The sequence below is a fragment of the Hoplias malabaricus genome, chromosome 16 (genome assembly GCF_029633855.1).
Source record: "Hoplias malabaricus isolate fHopMal1 chromosome 16, fHopMal1.hap1, whole genome shotgun sequence".
In the NCBI taxonomy this organism is placed as follows: Eukaryota; Metazoa; Chordata; class Actinopteri; order Characiformes; family Erythrinidae; genus Hoplias; species Hoplias malabaricus.
This window is the reverse complement of record NC_089815.1, coordinates 31,027,236-31,049,745: the sequence shown is the minus strand read 5'-3', so window position 1 is coordinate 31,049,745 and position 22,510 is coordinate 31,027,236. Positions and strand designations below refer to the sequence as shown.

Here is a 22,510-nt window from a genome sequence, read left to right as displayed (position 1 = left end):
GTGGAGGAGGAAGTTAACAAAGAAATATTAAATAAAATTAAACTCCTTATTTTAAAGGACCTTTTGTTGAAACTATGGTCTGTAGAACAATTCATTTTAAAGAACCTTCTGGAGAATCTCCAGTCATATTTGTAAAATATTTAGACAATTTTGTCTGCGTTTAAACCTCTTTTAACCTCTCAGAATGACCGTTTAATTCTCTCTTTAAAACTGTTATGGTTTTGTGGGGATACATCGCCATCTGCTGTATAAACCCTGCCAGTTAAACTCTGCTAATCGCCAGTAAAGAAACGGGCACTTTAAAAATAGTGCTTTTTATAGTCACTTTTTCATACGTTTTTCTTGTCTGTTTTTTTTTTCGTTTTTTCCTCCTGAGTTCAACATAAATTTTATGAAAATAGAAAAGTGCTATATATAATTTAACTCTTACTTTAAAATACATTTATTAATTCCCACACTGTATTAGATATAAAAAACGTTTTTATAATAATAATAATAATAATAATAATAATAATAATAATAATAATAATAATGGTGATATTAATTGAAAAATAAATATATAATGTTTTTATGTAATGTGAACTACATTTCCCATGATCCCTCTGTGTCAGGCGGTAACTGGTGTACGCAGTTCTTCCGGTGCACGTGAAGGGCATTGACGGAGCCGGCGCGTGCGAGACTGCACCGAAAGGATAAAGAGTAAACTATCAGTTTGTTGTTTTATAATTTAATAAATAAAGAGGATTATGGACAATTTCAGCTCAGACTACAACTCCACCACCGCTGGCTCGGGGAAAATGGACCCGACAGCAATCATGGAGCAAGTTAAAATCCAGATCGCTGTGGCCAACGCTCAGGAGCTTTTACAGGTAAATAAACAAAACAACAAACAAATAAACAACACCGAGTGTAGCTTCCCACGGCGGTAAACACGCAGCTAAACGGCTGCATACAAAGAATAAACAAACTACCACTAACGTAACAGCGGAGAGAGCACACAAACTGAGTTATGAACCTAATGCTCATCTTAATCGTTTCAAATGATTCAGTCTGGTTTTATTACTGTTCTTTTGAGACGTATATATGTATGTAAATTAGCCGCGTTCTTATTGGCTGCCATGTAGGCTGTCATTCAGTCCAGGTTGAAACACTCCTAACTTCAGCCTGAGTGGGCGGAGCTACACTCATTTTTTTAAAGACCCCTTGTGGTATTCTGCCAGGCTTAAGGACATCCATTCAAACCAAGCTTCATTTTCAAGTGTAAACAGAAGAAAATGAGGTTTTCCTTGATACTGTCCTTTTAAAAACACTCTGGTCGATCAGACGTACTCAGATGATGGATTGTTGTGAAGAGTAACGAGAAACTACACGAGTTAAAGACGTCCATTGTGAAGAAGAGACAATCCTACAGTGTGTGCTGTAATTCGGAGGAAATAATTGATTCTGCGGATGAGGAAACGGGGCTGGGTCACATCTACATTCAACCCTGTGCTCGTTTTTAATTTCTTTCTTTGCTATAAACAAATGTCTTACTTAGAAATCCGATACTACTGTGTCTGTGGTTTGAACACCAGTGCTGAAGGAAGGGTTTGCGCTGCAGTGTGTGAATTTCCGGGACTCACTTTTTGTTTCTCTTTTCAGAGGATGACAGATAAGTGCTTTAAGAAGTGTATTGGAAAGCCCGGGAACTCACTGGACAATGCAGAACAGGTAATTCTTTCCCACATCAAACGTAATAAGTGATGCATTATCTTCTTGTTTTCTTGTTAACAGAACCTTGTGTAATAAGTGACTCCACGTGTGTGATTTTTGCAGAAATGCATTGCCATGTGTATGGACAGATACATGGACACCTGGAACACATGCTCTCGCACCTATAACTCCAGACTCCAGAGAGAGAGAGCCAGGATGTGAGGCAGAATCCACTCAGTGTTACCCCGAACCCCTTGGGTGTAGAGGCTGGGGTTAGAAAAGGCACTGGCCCTGTCCCTTTATCACCCACCACTTGAAAGCCATCAGAGGACTCAGGCACGTCTGAGTTTCAGACTCACAGTATCTTTGGGGACATTTTTTTTTTCATTTACTTCTAGACAGGTTAAGAACGTGGACATTTGTGTTCAACTATGACTCTAATGAAAGGCACGTGAGGAGTGTGTTTACCCACAGACGCGAAACAGGTTAAAAATGACTGCGGTGAAGTGTTTGAAGATCAGCTCTGTCTTGTGATGAAAGTCGTAAGTTCAACAGGAATCAGTAACAAGTTTTGCGTTTTCTACACAATGCATACTTCAACTTAATACTGAAGCTGTCTTTCCTGAGTTTTACTGTTGCTTCCTTCTGCCCTTTGCCTTTTAGAGCTCTGCCTATGAATGCATTGGGAAAGCTTTATAGAACGATAGTCAAAATCCCTTTTAAACCCCGCTCTAAGCATTGGCCCCAAGCTTAAACCTGTCCCTGTGATACCACAGCCATCTGTATCTTGCTGTGAGTCTAAGAATAATAATTGTCCTCCCTCTCCTGCTGCGGCAGTGCCACTGGACAGCTCAATGTGCTGGAGGAGAGCGCCAGCTGCCCAGATCTACATCAGCCAATGTATGTCTGCCCTGGCTAGCACCACGAGCAGAGAGATGGGGAGCCTTCCCACCCACAGAGAGCGAAGACAGCTCTGCTCTCTAGGACTCGAGGCTTCAGACGGCTGAGACTTCACCAGGGATCAAACCCTCAATGACCCATCAATGACGGGGCCAATGCTTAGACCGCTGCGCCACTCGAGAGACTCGCACGATTCGAATTTAGCGTCCTGCTCCAGGCATGTCAAGCTCCAGTGACATCAGCAGCAGGTTGAGAAAATGCAGGGAGCTTCACATGCCCCGGAGGACAGTAATATTAGGCTCCACCCACTTGAGCTAAAAGTTTTTTCCAAACAGGAAACTCCAGGTACAGTTTATCAGTGTAATCACTGCGTTCTGTAAGGCGTTCCCAACTTGAATATGCTTGCTATGACAGAACACGTTTATAGGCAGAGCCTGAAAGGGTTAACTAGGCCCAGTACTGGACAGCCAATCAGAACAGGTCCCATTTCCATAAAGACGCAGTCACAAAATCAGACTGTTCAATTCTGAGGGTTACAGAGTTTGAAAAGTCTCCCTCCTCCTCACTTTTACTGTCTTTGTGCATCGTCTATTAACATGGTTCCATTGTGACTCGTCTGATTGTACACGGACCGCAGTGTTTAGGACTGTGTTCTGTGTGTGTTCTTCAGTTCTTTAGTTCAGTTGTTGATGTAGCTTTCTTCCCCAGAGAGTCTGAATCGTCTCGTTTTTCCATCCTCCGCTCCACAAACCTACTTCCTTTCACAAGAGAGAATTCAGCAGCATCTCTCCTTCCATAACCGTGTTCTCTTCACCAGGCCCAGGCCGAACAGAGCCACTTTACTTACCTCCTCACAACAGAATGCGTTTGTGGAGCTGGGTGCTGGTTGGTCACACTATCTCCCGGCCACAGTAGCAGGTTTGTTTAAACTCTGCCACACACACTGCAAGAAGGGCAGCTTACATTGTGTCCGAAGCCTGTCAGATTTCTGGGAAAGTCCTTTCTGGTTCCCTCCATCAACCTTTCAAGTGGTTCGGAGGAAGGCACACAACCACGGCTGCTGCTCAGAGACTGGTGTCCCGAAGTATTCTGAGCAATTGTGAATTGTTTGTTATTAAAAGTAGTTAAATGTCCTGGCTGTTGAGTTATTTTGATGTTTTCAGTGTCCTTTTGCTTTTAATTACATCCTCATTATCATTATATCGTACATTTTTAGTTCGAGACATTTCAATAAAGTTAACTTAGCCACAAATCACGCCACAAAGTAAATGACAGGAAAAATACAAGGCAAACAATGTGACAACACTCTTTAATTTGTGTTTACAAGCCGACATCACTGTTAATAAATACAGAAAATAAATATTTACATCATACACATAGCGCCTTAAAATCAAGGATGAATTACAGTAGAAAAAAATAATTTTACAGATTTGAACTTATAATCACAAATGACATCAATTTGAATAAAGGCAGTCCGTGGTGGTGGTGTTAATGTAGATAAGTATCTTTCTGCTGGGACTGCTTTTTGAACAAAGCACAATAAATAGCAGCCAATCAGAACAGAGCTCATTTACACGCAGACAGCTCCATGTTTATTAGCAGCAGTGATAAAATGTGTTTTAAAAAGTTGAGAAATTACCTAAACTGTTGAAATGACACATACACACACACACACTCAGTCATTAATGAAATGCTCAACAGGGGGTGCTATTCAGTGCTTTGCATAAATGACACCAGAGCCCAGTTTCATATGGAGCCATGTTTGAGGGACAATAACGACTGGTTTTCGCGTGGCTGAAATGTAGCTTGTCTGTAAGTTTTTATTCACTGCTTGAATTTGTAGCTTGAGTTGTTTATTATTATAGCGCTGTCGCTAACGCGGTTAGCCGTCTCGCGATATTTCCACCGTAAGTGATCAGAAACAGCAAAAATAAGTCAATATTACCCTCCTATGAAGCAGAAATAGAGTAATCCTCATTTCAGTTCATGCTTTTCAACATTTGGAGTCTCTCCGTTGTCTAAAACAACTCCAGATGCCTCTGCCGTGAGCAGCATACCGGACCGAGCCACTTTGTTTTTTCATTTATTAACAGGCACTGGGGCTTCGTAAACACATTAGACAGGGTTCAGGAAATGTTTCGGTGGGAATTCAAACAGCGTACAAACAATAGTTGTTTTTCCCCTAAGAACATACCATTCCACCTTAAAAGATGCCAAAAATCTCAACGGGAGAACAGTGTTTCCCCACAATCGCAGACGTTACATTTAAAGCCCTGCAATCCTCCACAAGGTCTACACTCTTTGATAACGTCTACAACATGCAGAACCTGAGGGACTGTGGTCAGACATTTTCTACAGTGGTCAGTTCAGATTACAGCAGACTGCACCTCAGCTACCAGTTTAGTGAATAAACAACATTCATAATCACAATTTAACCCTACTCTCCCTGCCGTGTTGATCAGACGTGCTTTGATTGTTCCTTACATGTAGACTGTATCTCAAGAAATTCTGGGTAATATGCCTCTACTGAGCCTGTATTCTTGCAGACCTCGTCAAAAGCTGTAGTAAGTATGCACAGGGGGCGCTAATGAGCACTGCTCTGACTGGTGAAATGAGAAATGACATGTAGCCGCTGACGGTCAAACCTCAAACGCACCGTATGGGACTGGGCTCATCGGTCCTTGCTTTAAAGTGATTAACCAGAGAGACAGGAGTTACAGAGCTGAGTCTTAAAGGCACAGTAACAAGAACAGCCTGCTTCATTCTGGGGGATAAGGAGAGGTTTGGAAATTGTCGTGTACCTATTAAACCCCTCATTCTCTTACAGTTCCAAGTCTTTCAGTGAAGAATGTGGACGTGCTTCTTTGTTTTTTATTCTTTAGTTCATCTTTTTTGTGTCCTGCACCTGTGCCACTCTTGATTTTTCGTAGCATGTAAAAATGAAAAACACACAAATTCCTCAGAGATAAATAAGAAGGATAAGATATGGACTCTTTAAAAAGGGAGGTATGTTGATATCCATTCCCTGACGGCGGTGACTCGCATGTAAACTCCGGGGAAACTGCTCCGTCCACATCCATGACCCCAGCTGGTCACTCCGGCTAAAAACCAGCGTCCTTGAGCCTGCCGACACACCAGCGGACCCCCCGAGTCTCCCTGAGAACACACACACACACACACCTGCAGTCAGCCCTGTGTTTATCTGAGCCCCTGACATTTAAACAGAACTGCTCCAGGCTTCAGTTACATCCGACTCAATTACATAATCGGCTTAACAAGCACAGAAACACTGTTTGAGCACAGAAAAGAGTGCCTTTTCAACAGATAAAGATCACTGAGATAAGTGAAGCAGGGCCTACGTGAGGCATTCGAGAGGCAAGTGTGTGTGCGCGAGAGATGGCTTCTTTGTCCAGTTTATATAGTTCCCTCACTGACAACCTACAGTTCTGTGTAAAAGGAGAAATGGCTATTAAATAAAAGTTACTGATAGTTCAGGAGAAATAGGTACATTGGCTTATCTTGGTCCAGAGTTTCTAGAGATAAACGAGTGTCAAAACTGTTTAAAAATACTGCTTAAAAGATAGAGACTCCTAACAAGGCCTGCTTCGCATCTAAACGATCGCCATCTGAATTACAACGTAAAGATTTCATCATTGGGTCTGAACAAATGTGGAGCTGGAGAAAATAGGAAACAGACACAAAAGAAGAAAATCAAATTAAGAATTTTGAAATGAAAGGTCGTGTCGCAGTCACACAGCTCCAGGGACCTGGAGGTTGTGGGTTCGATTCCCGCTCCGGGTGACTGTCTGTGAGGAGTGTGGTGTGTTCTCCCTGTGTCTGCGTGGGTTTCCTCCAGGTGACTGTCTGCGAGGAGTGTGGTGTGTTCTCCCAGTGTCTGCATGGGTTTCCTCCGGGTGACTGTCTGTGAGGAGTGTGGTGTGTTCTCTCTGTGTCTGCGTGGGTTTCCTCCGGGTGACTGTCTGTGAGGAGTGTGGTGAGTTCTCCTTGTGTCTGCGTGGGTTTCCTCCAGGTGACTGTCTGTGAGGAGTGTGGTGTGTTCTCTCTGTGTCTGCGTGGGTTTCCTCCGGGTGACTGTCTGTGGGGAGTGTGGTGTGTTCTCCCTGTGTCTGCGTGGGTTTCCTCCGGGTGACTGTCTGTGAGGAGTGTGGTGTGTTCTCTCTGTGTCTGCGTGGGTTTCCTCCGGGTGACTGTCTGTGAGGAGTGTGGTGTGTTCTCTCTGTGTCTGCGTGGGTTTCCTCCGGGTGACTGTCTGTGAGGAGTGTGGTGTGTTCTCTCTGTATCTGCGTGGGTTTCCTCCGGGTGCTCCGGTTTCCTCCCACAGTCCAAAAACTCACGTTGGTAAGTGGATTGGCGACTCAAAAGTGTCCATAAGTGTGAGTGTGTGAGTGAATGTGTGTGTTGCCCTGTGAAGGACTGGCGCCCCCTCCAGGGTGTGTTCCCGCCTTGCGCCCAATGATTCCAGGTAGGCTCTGGACCCACCGCGACCCTGAACTGGATAAGGGTTACAGATAATGAATGAGTAAATGAATGTTGTTTCTCAGAACAATGGGCTGATGTCCCCAGAGCCCAGACCTCAGCATCACTGAATGGGTCTGAAATGACCTGAGACATGACAAAAGGAAACTACAAATCACCAGCCAATCACTGAGGTCAGAAAGAGACCGTGAAGGACTAGAGGAACCGCAGTCTGTAACTGCACGTCAGCAAAGTGGACTCATATACAAGGAAATGACCAGAACTGCTCAGTGGGTTCTCACCAGACAGGTGTCTTTCCCTCCTTCCATAGATCCAGCGCACATCATGTTAGCAGTCAGCCTTCTGCTGTAAGACTGCAGACACTCTGACTGGTCAATCACACTGACCTGTGCTTTCTGCAGCAGAGTGGTAGGTTTACCTGTGTGAGAGAAAGAAGGAGAGAGGGAGAGAATAAATGTTAAAGGAAGTGTCTTATTGCACTCTGTACCTTATAGGACCACCGCCAGACCCCGATTCCCTTTAACCTTGGGGTGTGGATTAGTCCCAGTGGAGAAAAGATGTACAACCGTGTCAAAATCTAAAGATGTATTGACCAACAAAAAGGGTCTGAAATTACTTAAAACAAAGCTTTGTTCCATTTACTTGCATTACACGAGACTTAAAGAGGGTTTTGGGATTCAGAACTGATCATTAATCCTAAATTCTTTGAAATTCTCATGGCTGAATGCAATCAAATCCTCTCAGAAATGTTCAAACACCTAGTTTAAAGCTTTACAGGAGAACAGATTATCCGTTCCAATTTATTAAGCTCACATAAACACATAGACCTTGCTTGTACCTTACTCACTCATTCACTCATATTTAGCAGGCTGAAAATTCGCCACAAGGGGGTGTTATATTTTTGTAAGTGTGCTACTTTGCATCAGTGATGCTGTGTCCTAGTTTCCACTCACCATCCTCCCTCACGGCTCCCCAGCCTATGATATAGCACTCCGAGTCCTGGAGGAAGCTGTGGCTGGAGGCAGGTAAACACACCGTCTGGATGGTGTATGAACTCGGAGCTGGGATGGAAAGCTCCACCAGAGCCACGTCGAAATCCATGGAGCTGCTGTTGAAGAGAGGATGCTGAATGACCCTCTGCACTGGGATGACCAGAGCGCTGACCCCAGACCTGAGCACAGAGCCCAAACTCACCGTCCAACCAGTGGGGTTTGGATCCCTTTAAAAACACAAGGGTTCGTTGCATATGAAGTGACTAGTGTTTCATCACTGTGTAGATACAGTACATGATCACACTTCAGGAGATCTTTAAAAGAACACTAGGTAGGTAATTACAACTTAAAAATCACTGTGATGCTCCACGGAGAATAGAGGCTGTGTCGTTGTAAAATGAATCCCCTGCTGCTGGTTGTTTACCTGTTGAAGCAGTGTGCGGCCGTGAGGAGCCATTTGCAGTGGATCAGCGAGGCTCCGCAGCGGTGAGAGCGCTGGAACTGCAGACTTCCAATCCACGGCCACTCGCCTCGCCTCGCCGTTTCTCCTCCCACAATCCTCTGCTTCCCCACCGCAGGGCGCTGACCGCAGTCTACACACAGGACAGTAGGGTCACGGTAATGGCCAAACAATGTGTGTCTCATCCAACACATCTTCTGAGGTGAACGGAGTATACAATATATGGATTAGAACATTGCTGTGAGCATTTGATTGCATTCACTCAGAGCAACATTAATGGGTTCACAAACACGGGGTGGAGCTCCATGACTCCAGAGACCTGCTGATTAGGTCTTAGCCTCATGTGCAGCTGCTCCACACATTCCTATTCTATTTCCTGCAATGGGTGCACCTTAAACACCTGCACATATTGGTGCATATTCATTTTGTTAATAACACACACTGTTTTGAAAAGAACTGAAGGACAATATATGAATGTGCCTCTGACCGCAGTTTTTCTCGTCAGCCTCATTGGAGCAGTCAGGGATTCGGTCACACTCGGGGTTTATCTTGGTGATACACACTCCTGCTCCACAGTGGAACTTCCCACTGCAGTTTGCAGCTCCTGCAAAAGAGAACAGGAGCATTTAGAGAATGCCCTCGTCATCGGCAGTGTCAGCATCAGCATCTTCCCTTGGGCTTGGCTCATTTCAGGTTCATGTGTTTAGTCTGTGGTAAAATCTGTTGTTATTAATACAGAGCTCATATTGTGCATCACAAACTCATTACTGCACCCACAAACTGATACAATTCATGTTTATGATGGAGCTACCTGTCGCTGTCAGACAAAAAAACCTCGTATTTCAGAAACTAACTTTTCAGAAGAAGGAAAAACCAAATTAAAAGTCAAATAAACTGATGCAAAAAAGTAGGTTTGGACTATTTCTCCTTGTCTCCTGACAATTTCACACAAGAGCAACTGGATGTTTGAGTATGAATAAATTATTCATTCTTTCGTTATCTGTAACTCTTACACAGTTCAGGGTCGCAGTGGGTCCAGAGTCTACCCGGAATCACTGGGCGCAAGGTGGGAACACACCCTGGAGGGGGCGGCAGTCCTTCACAGGGCGACACACACTCACACATTCACTCACACACTCACACCTATGGACACTTTTGAGTCTCCAATCCACCTACCAACGTGTGTTTTTGGAGCGTGGGAGGAAACCGGAGCACCCGGAGGAAACCCACGCAGACACAGGGAGAACACACCACACTCCTCACAGACAGTCACCCGGAGGAAACCCACGCAGACACAGGGAGAACACACCACACTCCTCACAGACAGTCACCCGGAGGAAACCCACGCAGACACAGGGAGAACACACCACACTCCTCACAGACAGTCACCCGGAGGAAACCCACGCAGACACAGAGAGAACACACCACACTCCTCACAGACAGTCACCCGGAGGAAACCCACGCAGACACAGGGAGAACACACCGCACTCCTCACAGACAGTCACCCGGAGGAAACCCACGCAGACACAGGGAGAACACACCGCACTCCTCACAGACCATCACAAGGCAGGAACACACCCTGGAGGGGGCGCCAGTCCTTCACAGGGCGACACACAACTCACAGATTCACTCACACCTACGGACACTTTCGAGTCTCCAATCCACCTACAAATGTGTGTTTTTGGAGTGTTACACTGACACCTAGAGGCTTGGAAATATCAGACATCCTGTACTAAATCTACTGTATTTCAAACATAGCTCTGTGGAGGTCCTGCTCTATGGAGCATAACCTTTTTGATGCAGGAACCACAAAATCACTTTGATTCTTCATTTCATTTGAGTTAATAATAACAAACGATCCCTTTCATGAACAACGTTTGACCATTTGTGGTTGTAAAAATAACTGATTGCTCCTTTAACTCATTCAGAGAAGTTCCTCACCAGGCAGGACAGAGGGAGGTGAGACTGCAGGTACCTCCGCTGAGGAGCTCTGCACTGCGCTGGGATCAGTGATGCTCAGGATCCAGTTTCTGAGTTTGGTAACACGAGAGTAGACTCCTGGTTTGTTGATTTGGGCGCAGCCGATCCCCCAGCTCACTACACCAGCCAGGAAGAAGCGTCCAGAAGCTCCTTCACAGACCAGAGGACCACCCGAGTCGCCCTGCAGGACAGAACCAAAGAGTTTCAAGAACAGGGTTATGACTGCAGTGCTTTTAAAACCTGTGTGGAGGAATTAAATAGGGACACAACGAAATAGCTGAATTCACAGATTTTAAGTAGTGACTACAAACCCTAGGACACAGTTTACTGTAATAAATGTTATATAATAAGAGTGTAGAATAAACTCAGACCTGGCAGGAGTCGACTCTCCCCTGCAGAAAGCCAGCACACATCATAGTTTTACTGATCGCTCCTCGATACACAGCTGAAGAATTACACACCTCAGAATCAATCACCTTCACCACAGCTTTCTGCAGAGTGTGGGGCACCTCCCCTACACACACACACACACAAACACGTTTTTTAGGTTGATCTATTCCCCAGCAGCCACAGTAACTTAATCTCATACACAGATCTTAAAGAGAAACATTAAAATGACCATGTTTCTACATTCACTGTCCATTTGATCAGCTCCAGAGGCCATAAAGGTGCATGAGTTGATGGTAGCGATGGGGTAGTGTGTGTTGTTCTGGTACAATTAAGGGCAGCACGGTGGCTTAGTGGTGAGCACGTTCGCCTCTCAGCGCTGGGATGTTGGATTCAAGTCCCATCTGAGTGGAGTTTCCATGTTCTCCCCGTGTCTGCGTGGGTTTCCTCCGGGGGCTCCGGTTCCCTCCCACAGTCCAAACACATGGAGGGTAGGTGAATTGACTTCTGTAATAACTGCGTTGGTGAATGAGTGTGTATGTGAATGAATGTCTGTATTTGTGACTTGTGTGAGCACAGATATGCATTGCCGCTCTCTCCTAGTGGAACCCTCTGGTCGTTCCTGGTCGAGAGTACGCTGTGCGTGTTTAGCTTCCGCTTCTTGCCGGTGTGTGTGTGGATTGAGTGTTGAATGGAATGCCGTTCTGAGCAGTGTTGGTTGTAAAGTGTCCTTGTGTATCTTGAGAGGCACTATATGATTGTAATGATAAATAAATAAAATAAAACAAGTGGATCAGACACAGCAGTGCTGCCAGAGTTTTTAAAAACTGCCAAAACAGATGAGCTACCATCTCTGATTTACAGCTACATCTTTACATCGTAACAGAGTGGACAGTGAGTGGACACAATTGTTTAAAAACTCCAGTACCACTGCTGTGTCTGATCCAGCACAACACACACACTAACACAGCACCGCCACATCAGCGCTGAGAATGATCCAGCACTCAAATAAGTATGTAACTGTAGAACTACTAAGTGTATGATCAGTGGAGCTGATAAAATGGATGGAAAGTACGAATCCAGATGGTTGTTTTAACGCTACAGCTGATGAAGTTATATTAAATAACTCCTCATCCTCATGTCTGGACTCACTGCTGTCCTGACTGAGCGCTCCCCACCCGGAGACAATGCAGTTTTGTCCAGGGCTGAAGACGTGTGAGCTTGAGGGGATGCAGACGGGCTGGATGAAAGAGTTAAAGCTCAAAGGTTCCTCCAGCTCCAACAAGGTCACGTCACTGTCTGAAGTCACAGAATTATAATCCGGACACACAGTCAGAGACTTGATGTTTACTGTAGTGGCTCCATCCTCAGCTCCACTCACAAGACTCGCTCCAACCAGAGCCTTCCAGTCTTTAGGGTTCTTATTACTGCAGAAAAATAACGAGAGTGAGAGCTTTATTCACGGCCTCATAACTGAGCAACTCAGAAGAAATCTTAGTAGGAAGGAAGACATCTTATGGAACTGAACTTATTTTTAAAATAACACATTGTTTGCAAACAAACACAATATTCATTCATTCATTCATTCATTGTCTGTAGCCCTTATCCAGTTCAGGGCGGCGGTGGGTCCGGAGTCTACCCAGAATCACTGGGCGCAAGGCAGGAACACACCCTGGAGGGGGCGCCAGTCCTTAACAGGGCGATACACACTCACACATTCACTCACACACTCACAGCTACGGACACTTTTGAGTCTCCAATCCACCTACCAACATGTGTTTTTGGAGCGTGGGAGGAACCCGGAGCACAAACACAATACAGTTTACAAAATCAAAACACATCTAACTTTGGAGTATGGTTTAAAAATGCCAAAAATGGAAAAGCCTGGTCACATTTACAGTGATTATTCAGTCAGATGTTTATTGTATGAGGTCATTTATTCATGTTTTAGACATCATCACTGAAATTTGTGAAATTGAAAGCCTTTCCAAACACAAAAAAGAAAAGAAATAAACTGAAAAATTACTAAGGTGTAAATTTCATCCCAAGGTGTGTACCTCTCGAAGCAGTGGGCCGCGCTGAGGATCCAGTTCTTGCTGATGATGGAAGCTCCACAGGTGTGTCGTCCTCTCAGTTTGAGACTCACCTGCCACGGGATCTCTCCGTGACGAGAGTTTTCTCCTCCAACAACTCGACTGCCCATCGCTGGACGCTGCCCACAAGCTGCACACAAACAGTAGAGCACTGAGGTTGTGTGTGGTGCTGTTTAGTCTTGTTAGCATGTGTGTGTGTGTGTGTGTGTGTAATGTTTACTCTTGTTAGCATGTGTGTGGTGTTTAGTGTTGTTAGAGCATGTGTGTGGTGTTTAGCCTTATTAGCATGTGTGTGATGAGGTTTACTCTTGTTAGCGTGCGCATGTGTGTATGTTGTTTAGTCTTGTTAGCGTGTGTGTGTCTGTGTGTTGTTTAGCCTTGTTCGTGTGCGTGTGTGGTGGTGTTTAGTCTTGATAGCTTGTGTGTGGTGTTTAGTGTTGTTAGCGTATGTGTGTGGTGTTTAGCCTTGTTAGCGTGTGTGTAATGAGGTTTACTCTTGTTAGCGTGTATGTGTATGGTAAGATTTAGTCTTGTCAGAATGTATGTGTGGTGAGTTAAGTCTTCTTAGCGTGTGTGTGTGTGTGGCATTTAGTTTTGTTAACATTGTGTGTGTGTGTGTGTGTGTGTGTGTGGTGTTTAGTCTTGTCAGCATGTGTGTGTGGTGAGTTTAGTTTTCTTAGCGTGTGTGTGGTGTTTAGTGTTGTTATCATGCGTGTGGTGGTGTTCAGTCTTGTTAGTGTGTGTGTGTGTGTGTGTGTGTTGTGTGTACCATATTTCCACTTTGAAACTACAGCGTTTCAAACACAGTCTCAGAAACACAGATTCAGACAGACAGAGGTTCATACCTCACACATCTAAAAAACCAATCACATCAACTCACAGGTTCAAGGTTTTGAGCTGCAGGCAGGCAGCGGAGAGGAGGCTGGAGACAGAGGGTGGGGACTACATTCATATTCATACATCTGCACTGAATGAAGGTGAAGGAGTTAGGAGGTGTTTATCTTCTACATCTAGTCTAACTTCTTCATGTTTAACTCTGAACAGAGGGGTATTAGGCGTCTAAAGGCTGACAGAAGGGGGATTTGAAGAGTCCTTTCCTCTAAAGTAATTTTCTGAGCTGATACTCACAGCAGTAAGCCTCATCTGATCCATCAGTACAGTCCGAGATCAAGTCACACTCTGGGTTGGGTTTAGTGACACACTCCCCACTCACACAGGTATATGTGTTGGCTGGACATTTACCTGGAGTCGACAACATACCGATCAGACATTCAGTGATTTTAGAACTACAAAGTGCTCCTGTAGGATCAGTAAACGGGTTCTTACTTGTGTCAGGCTCAATCACTGTGAAAGACTTTCCACTGGCTCCTGATTGGGAAGAGAACAACAGTCCAGTTCAGTTTTACACTCTGTGGCCAAAAGTTTGTGGACACTTGCTTATCCAACTCTCTTCAGAAATAAGTGTTTAGACTAAGACTGGGGAACATTTCTGTTAGGATTTTAAGGCAGTTGGGCATTAGTGAGGTCAGTTACTGATGTTGGGCGATTAATTCTGGACTTTTCAATTCAACAGTTTAACAGCTTCTTACACATTAGTCCATTTCACATTCATTTTTAAATCTAAAGAAAACAAATTAGCCTTTTTTAAAGACTTAATATTGTAATTCTCTTTACAATTTACATCATATATTATTGTAAGTAGCCACAGAAGATTGGGATTATACCCAGAAGAACTATGCTGTTGATCTCTCCGAACTCTGGAACATTCAGAGGTCTCTGACGGATTAAAGCTGTGAGCCCAGAGCGGAGCTGCTCCTGGATGAAGCTGTCTGTGTATTCCTGGAGTTTAGACACTCTGAAGACCAAATGAAATGTGGCCATCACATTTCCACTAATGTTTCTGCAAAACACACAAAGCCCTCAGTTACACACAGAACAGAACATTGAACAGAAGAGTGTATTCGCTACAAACGGATGGAGAAATTCTAGAATTTTAAGTTTTATATAATAGCAATATAAATTAAACCTTGTATATATATATATCATGAAATATCATCCATCACTCCTGGAAATAACCGCCTCTTTATGACTAACACCTACCCATAGGCAACGACCTGGCAGGCCTCAAAATGATGTGCAGTTGAAGATGCAGCAAAGACTTTCTGGATCTGTGAACAACAGAATCACGTGAAACGAACCTTTTAAAAAACTTAATTAAAGAACTGGATGATATTAAATAAATATTTTAACGGAACACTACGTTTTTTTTTTGGGGGGGGGGTGGCACAGTGGTGCAGCAGGTAGGTGTCGCAGTCACACAGCTCCAGGGACCTGGAGGTTGTGGGTTTGAGTCCCGCTCCGGGTGACTGTCTGTGAGGAGTGTGGTGTGTTCTCTCTGTGTCTGCGTGGGTTTCCTCCGGGTGCTCCAGTTTCCTCCCACAGTCCATAAACACACGTTGGTAGGTGGATTAGCGACTCAAAAGTGTCCGTAGGTGTGAGTGAATGTGTGTGTGTGTGTTGCTCTGTGAAGGTCTGGTGCCCCCTCCAGGGTGTATTCCTGCCTTGCGCCCAATGATTCCATGATAAGCAGTTACAGATAATGGATGGATGGATGTACGTTTTTGTTTTTTGTTTTATTTGCAATGGGGCTCCCCCTAGTGTAACTCGTGTTTACAGCACTGTATTAAAACAAATGTGGAGGGGGATGAAGGCATGGTTTCCTACCCTCCTCCAAATGCTACATAGTACAGTTTCTACAGTGCTGAGCCTGGAGTAGCACCGACAGAGGCTCTATTTTACCTAGTACAGCTCACAATGATTTTGAAACTGTAATTTTAAAAATTTTAAAATATTACACAGTGTTCCTTTAACTTGACAGGGGTCAAATCTGACCCAAACACAACATTCCTTAAAGAAAACTTAACTGGGAACAAAGTGGCCGAGTTAAAGGACCCTGGAAACACAGGATCTTGGGAAAATAGGACCGTTGGAATATGGAAAACACATAAATGCGTCTTTCTGTCCTCACCTGCGTTTTTAAGGTGCCGGTGAGTACTAAGGAAAACGCTGAGGTTTTATCCTGGAGGTCAAATCTGTATTTTAACCCTTTTAACTCCACCGTCTCCATGAAATAGTGCTCCTCCTGCATCAGGTACACTAAACATACAGAGGAAAAGAACATTTTTATTTTTTAGCAGACACAATCCAGCACGACTCCTTCTTCTTCAAAACACATCAGATCAGGGGAGATGATCAGTGTTAACAGTGACCTATTTGTAAATAATCTGACCTATTGTTTAATTTGGGGATCCCTGTATTAAGTGCATCACTCACCTACGAAAACACCCACACACACCCCAATAAAGAGGAAGATCAGAACTGTGGCCAGGGTGAAGTATCCACAGGAGAAAGAGGATTGAGGGGAAGAGTCCAGCTTCTTCATCTCTACAGCTGTCTACACACACACACACACACACACACACACACACACACACACACAGCCAGAGTCTGAGAGATGCTTGAAACATTATGTCCTCATATCCATTGTTTAATATGAATAGGATCAGTTTCTTCCACAGACGCTGAGAGTAAACATGATCTCGGTGGGACGGTCTGTGCTCTCTGCTACTGTACTACAACAATGGGCTATTTTTACTGTACTATAACCCCAGCCAACACACCCATGAGGGACCCATATCTGACACCTGGCTGGGCACCAGTAAATTTTGTCCTTGATTTAAATGTGGGCTTCTCATATGGACACCCTCCAGGGTCAATAATGAGACCATGAGAAATGTAGAGCCAACATGGGCTTATTTATCACATACAGGCAGCCTAGTCCCAATATCAGCTCACGTACCCACCCCTCAGGAGCCCATGCACAGCTTGTACCCAGCTACATCGTGTCCAAACCTGGGGGGGCGCACTAAAATGTGGGGCTGGGACAGCGGGCTCCAGAAAAAGGGACAAATATTAGGGTAGATACGGGAATCTCTAGAAATCCCTAAAAACAAATACACATTAGATTCTTTGGTTTCTGAACCTCTCACGCTCTCTTTTGTCTCTCTCTCTCTCTTCAAAATCATTGCATATATAATTTAATCATAAGACATTAACAAAGTGAGAGTGTGGGCTTTTAATTATAAAAGTTATAGACATGTTCACAGGGCTGGTGAATGGAACCAGACGTCTGCCTCCAAATGGGAAACTAACACCGGAATATCACGACCCCTGCTTCCTATCACACGCACTGTAAAGAAATCAGAGCCTCTAAGTTTCTCTTCCATCGTCCACTTCACATTTAAACGCTCTCCATCACTGTGTTTAAGCAGAAACTGAGAGGGGGATCAGTGGAAGTTCCCTTTAAACCCGAGGAGCGCTGACGTCACAAGGCGATGCTATGGAGGGCCCTTGGCTTTATTCCCACAGCAGGACTTTCAGCAGGTGTTCCTTAAGTTTGGAAGCTTCTGGAAAAGTCTAAACCGATGACTGAGACAGTGCTGCTGAAAACGTGTCCGTGTATTTCTTAAACACTGAGGTTAAGCTACTCCTCCAGGTACATCAGTCAGTACTCAGGGTTAAAAAAGGGAGTTCAGTAGAAAGATCTGACCACACACAGGGAAATATACAGCATCAGAACTCAAAATACATGGTACACATTTAGTCTGTAGTTCACCTCACTGTTCCATCATTCTATCAGCTCCTCTGACCATTTAAGTGCACTTTGTTTTTCTACAATTACACACTCTACACCACATGTTGCTCTGCATACTTTATAAGCCCTCTTTCACCCTGTTTTGCAATGGTTAGGACCCCCCTTCCCCCAGGGTGCAGAAACAAGGAGGTCATTTTTATAAGAAAGTCCACTCACCTTCTGCTCAGCATCAGTTCTCTGAGGCGGCTAGTGCTCCCAGTTCACATTCATATACGACTTAAAAAAAACTAGTTCTGCCCCCGTGGGTGGAGGTGGTCTACAGAAACAATATAAAGATCCAAGTTAATCTCCCTTTTACAAACTGGAAATTCCCCACAGATTAACTCACCAAACTGATCAGTAAAGCCCACTGCAGCAGGTCGGAGGCTGAGTGCGTGTGTGTGTGTGTGTGTGTGTGTTATAGGAGGAGATCAGCCACTCCCACTGCAGAGATAATACTACAGTCATTGAGAAGTTTAACTGAGGCTTTGTGGGTTTTTTCTGCCTTTTAAAGACATTAGGAGTTTTACACGAGGAGCAGCTGAGGTCAAGAAATCCACGAATATCTGAATTTTGATATAAATACAATATTAGAAATGATTAAAAACACATTATATATTACAACTATTCATTCATTCAGTTCCCGCAAGTGCTTCATTCTCATCAGGATTTCTGTCTGGAGTCATTGGATCAGGGCATCACACACTCACCCTGTCACTCACACACTCACCTTGTCACTCACAAACTCACAGCTGTGGATATTTCCACACACTCACTCTGTCACTCACAGCTGTGGACATTTCCACACTCACAAACTCACAGCTGCCACACAGACACTCTCTCTACCAAAGTGTGTCTGGACTGTGGAAGGAAACGTAGCACCTGCAGGAAACCCGCACAGACACAGGGAGAACACCCCACACTCCTCATGAGTTCCTGAGCCCCTGTAACTGCGAGGCCATGACACTAACTGGAGCCCCACTGTGAATCATAATCATGGTCAGGGTCAAGTAGAGGCCAGTGGTAAAAAAAAAAAGTAAAGCTAAATGTCCTGAAACATCAAGAGGTTTTTAATGCTCAAAGTGTCTGAAGAACATTGATCCCATGAGAAACACATTATTAATAGAGTCACTAAATAAATGAAGCTGGCACAATGTGCTTTTGGACATAAATAAAATAAATAACAGTCATAATTCATGTGTGATACAGCTTTCCATCATCAGAGGACACACAGAGAGCAAAGAGGAACTCCTGAAATATTAATCATAATAGAAAATATGGGAAAGCAATTGTGGAGCCTTTAAATATTATTAACCCATTAATGGCACAAAGTCCACACTTGTAAAATATGTCGTTATTTATTTCCTTAAACTCAGGGTTTATTTCTAAATAATTTAAATAACTCATCAATTCCCAGAAGTAATTCTCAAAGTAAATGAGAACACTTCACACTCGTGAAACACCTGTGGACTTCAAAAAGTGATAAATGTGCTTTTACTGTCACTGTACATTTACCAAAATGAGTTCACACACACACACACACACACGTTCTGAATAATTCAAATGACTTCTTCAAACATTTTTATGACTTTTTTTTAATATTAAAACAATTTACTAAAAATATAAACGTCAGCACAATGTGGCTTTAGACACAAAGAGAAACACATGACTCAGCAGAATTTAATCTGTCAATCATCCAGATCCACGTTTCAGAAACTTAACAAAACCAAAAGCCGTGAAACAAAACCAACGTCACAAACACAGTATGTTACACTTCTGGATGAGATCCGTTTCCATGATTTAGGGCGTAACTGAAACCTGAAACTCAAAAAAAACCTTCCTTTAACAGACTCTTCTTTCAAAAACAGTTACTTAATCCCTGCGAGTGTTGTTTGTTATCCGTCCTGTTGCTGTATGAAGGGGTTGGGAATGGCCTCCATGCCGTCCTGAGGGCAGATCAACACCACCGCTGTCCCCCGGCACACCACCAGCCCGAGCTGCCTGGTGTCCTCTGTCAGTTTGTACTGGTCGTCAGGGTCTGGAAGGTGTTATAAAAACATTGAAGAGTGGTTATAACAGAAATAAACAAGAAAAATGCCTTGATTCTTCTGGGAAGACTTCTGTTGGACGCTGGATCACTGATGTGAGGATCAGATGGTATTAGTGAAGTCAGGTACTGATGCTGGGTGATTAGTTCTGGATCGCGAATTATCCCAGAGCTAGCAGACGGAGCGCCGTCGCTCCAGAAAACACAGATCCACAGCTCCTCAACCCAAAGCTGGGAATCTTATACATTTCTCTCTACTCTACACTAGCATTGAGCTTGGGGGACAGCTGCTCCAAAAACCAGCACTAGAAATGTGTGCATCTGAAAGGGAATGTCTACCATTGTGGGGAAACACAGTTATCTCTGGTTGTCTTCATTCAGAAGCTCTTTTTAAGGAGTCTTTTAAGGTGGAACGGTGTGTTTGAAGGGGAAGAAAACACATCAGTTTATATGTGGCTGTTAGGAGTTGTTTTGTAGCACTTTCAGTAATGGAGTTATCTGAGGTTGGAGACATTTTCAGCTAGTGATCAGAAACTGGTTTAGACCAATAAAACTGAAATGGAGTAACTCTCTGTGTAAGCCATTACTCCAAAAACACAAGTACTGAGGTTGAGGACTTACCTCAGGATGTACTTTTGGTACTTACCACGCATGTACTCAATTGTGCCGTCCAACACCAGGTTCAGTAGAGGATCGAAACCCTTCAGGACACCACTCGCTGTGGAAAAGACCATTTCTATTAATACATATTAATAAAACACCCACAGTGGGGCATGTTTATGTAACTACGAGTAATTCAGAGTTTACTTAATCAGTTAAAGCTAGAGTCTGTGATTTTGTAGAAAACAGTGTGAGCGCCAGTTTTTCTAAATAAATAAATACAATCCGACGGAACCACCCCCGTCCCCCTACTGCATTCAGCCCTTGTTCCAAAGCCACCACTCAAACACGAACACACACCAGCTTGTTAAATCACACACAGAGAGAGGATCAAATGCCTCAACTTCAAACACCATCCACCTACATCATGGATGGTCTTATTCCCATGTAAGAAAACACCACTCTGGTTCAACCTCAGACTTTATCCCATCACTTTCCCTGAACACGAATAAATGATGAGTAAAGAGCGTACAACTTTTCCACTGCCGTTGTTGTGGTTTTTGAAAAGCCAGCGTTTCCTGTTAGAGACGGTTTTGCAACGTCACCGGGTCCATTTAGCGGGGGGAGCCCTGCCACGGGAAAAGCGACAAGCTTTAAGCGAGCCGAGCCGTGCTGAGTCAAGCCGATTTGAGCCAGACCCATGCGGTGGAAAAGTGGCATTCGATGCGAAGCACTTTATATCATTGCCTTGTGAAGGAGTTCCTAAACCTGAGTGACTGGGGCCCCCTTGAGGATCATTTTAGTCTAACTATGAGTGAGTGAGTGAGTGAGTGAGTGAGTGAGTGAGTTACATGGTTTCATGAGGTGTTTTGTATCTAAAACAGTGGCACCACACCCCCGTGCTCAGAGATCCACAACTAAAAAAAAAAAGTTAAAAGTTACTGACCCTCACGTCCACCTTGGAATTTGACTCTGATCTGTTTGTCAATGTACTTTGACAGATCAAATATGCTCTCCTTCTTCTTCTTCTCTTTATCCTGGAAACAAAAGACAGACCGCAGGTTAGACTTCTATGGAGATTCATTTATACGGGTTAAAGAACATTCTTCCAACCAGGCAACCATTAATATACGTGTCCTTTAACCACAGTATATAACTACAGACACCTTAAAACGTTAGGAAAACGTGTGCGTGTCAACATATTTCTCCTGTTATAGACAAATAAAATACTAATTACCACAGAAAACTCTGATAAAGTTGATAAAATGTCTTGAAAAATTCTTCTGATTCACATCTTGTTTCCGTTCCACCTTAAATACATGTTAACTACTGTTCTTATTTAAGGTAGACGAGGTAAAAAAGAATCTGTGGTTCAGAAACGTGAATGTAGCCGCAGAATTTTTTAAGGTGGAATGGAAGCTAACGTATAGAACTCCGGTTTCATTTAAGTTGGAATGAAAGGGTTAAATAAGAACCACACATTCAAATTGGCGTAACACATTAACAACAAAAAAATTATAATAACGAGCCTGTTTTCAGACTGCTGGATTCTAACGTTAACTGCTGCACTATTTAAGGTGGAATGGAAAATTAGAAGCCAAATACGCCTTCTGATATGAAATAACTGTCTGTTTCAGGTACATTACCGGATTAAAACCCTCTTGTTTTATTGTTTAGTAGGTAATGTGTTCGTTTATCTCAATCAAGCCGCAAAGAGCCAAAAGAATGAACATTTATGAACAGAGAGGCTCAGAAACCTGTTCATACTCACCGCCATGTTCAACCTCTTCGGCGCTTTCTCGCTGTTCCTCCCCTTTGACCGCTGCTCCTCCACCAATCACCGGATTTTAGACCAAACTACAGCTTTTAACGTTAAATCTTTAACTTTTAGATGAATTGTAATCAATAAATGTATAGTACGATGGCACCGTGGCGACAGATACCAACTTAAGGCGTATTTCGAGCTCCTAGAAGACAATGCTAAATCTCTGGGTGTGTTCCAATTGTCGCTCTTGACTCCTGCACACTACTGCACTGCCTAGTCCATATAAACTGAAGGTAATATCAAAATGGCGGCGCAACTTCGCTTGTGACATCTCTTCATAATAATATTAAGGGGTTGAATTATTCAATAATGTGTGGGAAGAGCGCATGCTTTAACCAGAAGGT

General features: G+C 43.7%; 3 protein-coding genes across 3 annotated transcripts; 1 reads left to right on the top strand and 2 right to left on the bottom strand.

Moving 5' to 3' along the window:
- The first annotated feature begins 633 nt into the window (after positions 1-633).
- Positions 634-3,753, top strand: timm13 (translocase of inner mitochondrial membrane 13 homolog (yeast)). Its single transcript, XM_066647637.1, has 3 exons — positions 634-869; positions 1,642-1,710; positions 1,816-3,753. Exons 1-3 carry the CDS (start codon positions 747-749, stop codon positions 1,912-1,914), a joined length of 291 nt encoding a protein of 96 aa, XP_066503734.1. The 5' UTR covers positions 634-746; the 3' UTR covers positions 1,915-3,753.
- Positions 3,754-5,586: 1,833 nt separating this feature from the next.
- Positions 5,587-16,443, bottom strand: tmprss9 (transmembrane serine protease 9). Its single transcript, XM_066647069.1, is given in 15 exon segments — positions 5,587-5,748; positions 7,371-7,507; positions 8,043-8,308; positions 8,506-8,674; positions 9,029-9,142; positions 10,462-10,702; positions 10,893-11,035; positions 12,061-12,335; positions 12,966-13,131; positions 14,130-14,243; positions 14,328-14,369; positions 14,726-14,901; positions 15,102-15,169; positions 16,030-16,157; positions 16,335-16,443. Coding segments are annotated over 15 exon segments (2,310 nt in total).
- Positions 16,444-19,239: 2,796 nt separating this feature from the next.
- On the bottom strand, positions 19,240-22,499 carry lsm7 (LSM7 homolog, U6 small nuclear RNA and mRNA degradation associated). Its single transcript, XM_066647745.1, has 4 exons — positions 22,113-22,499; positions 21,288-21,378; positions 20,388-20,459; positions 19,240-19,732 (listed from the first exon to the last, which is right to left on the bottom strand). The coding sequence occupies exons 1-4, from the start codon at positions 22,116-22,118 to the stop codon at positions 19,590-19,592; spliced, it is 312 nt and encodes a 103-aa protein (XP_066503842.1). The 5' UTR covers positions 22,119-22,499; the 3' UTR covers positions 19,240-19,589.
- Between the last annotated feature and the right edge of the window lie 11 nt (positions 22,500-22,510).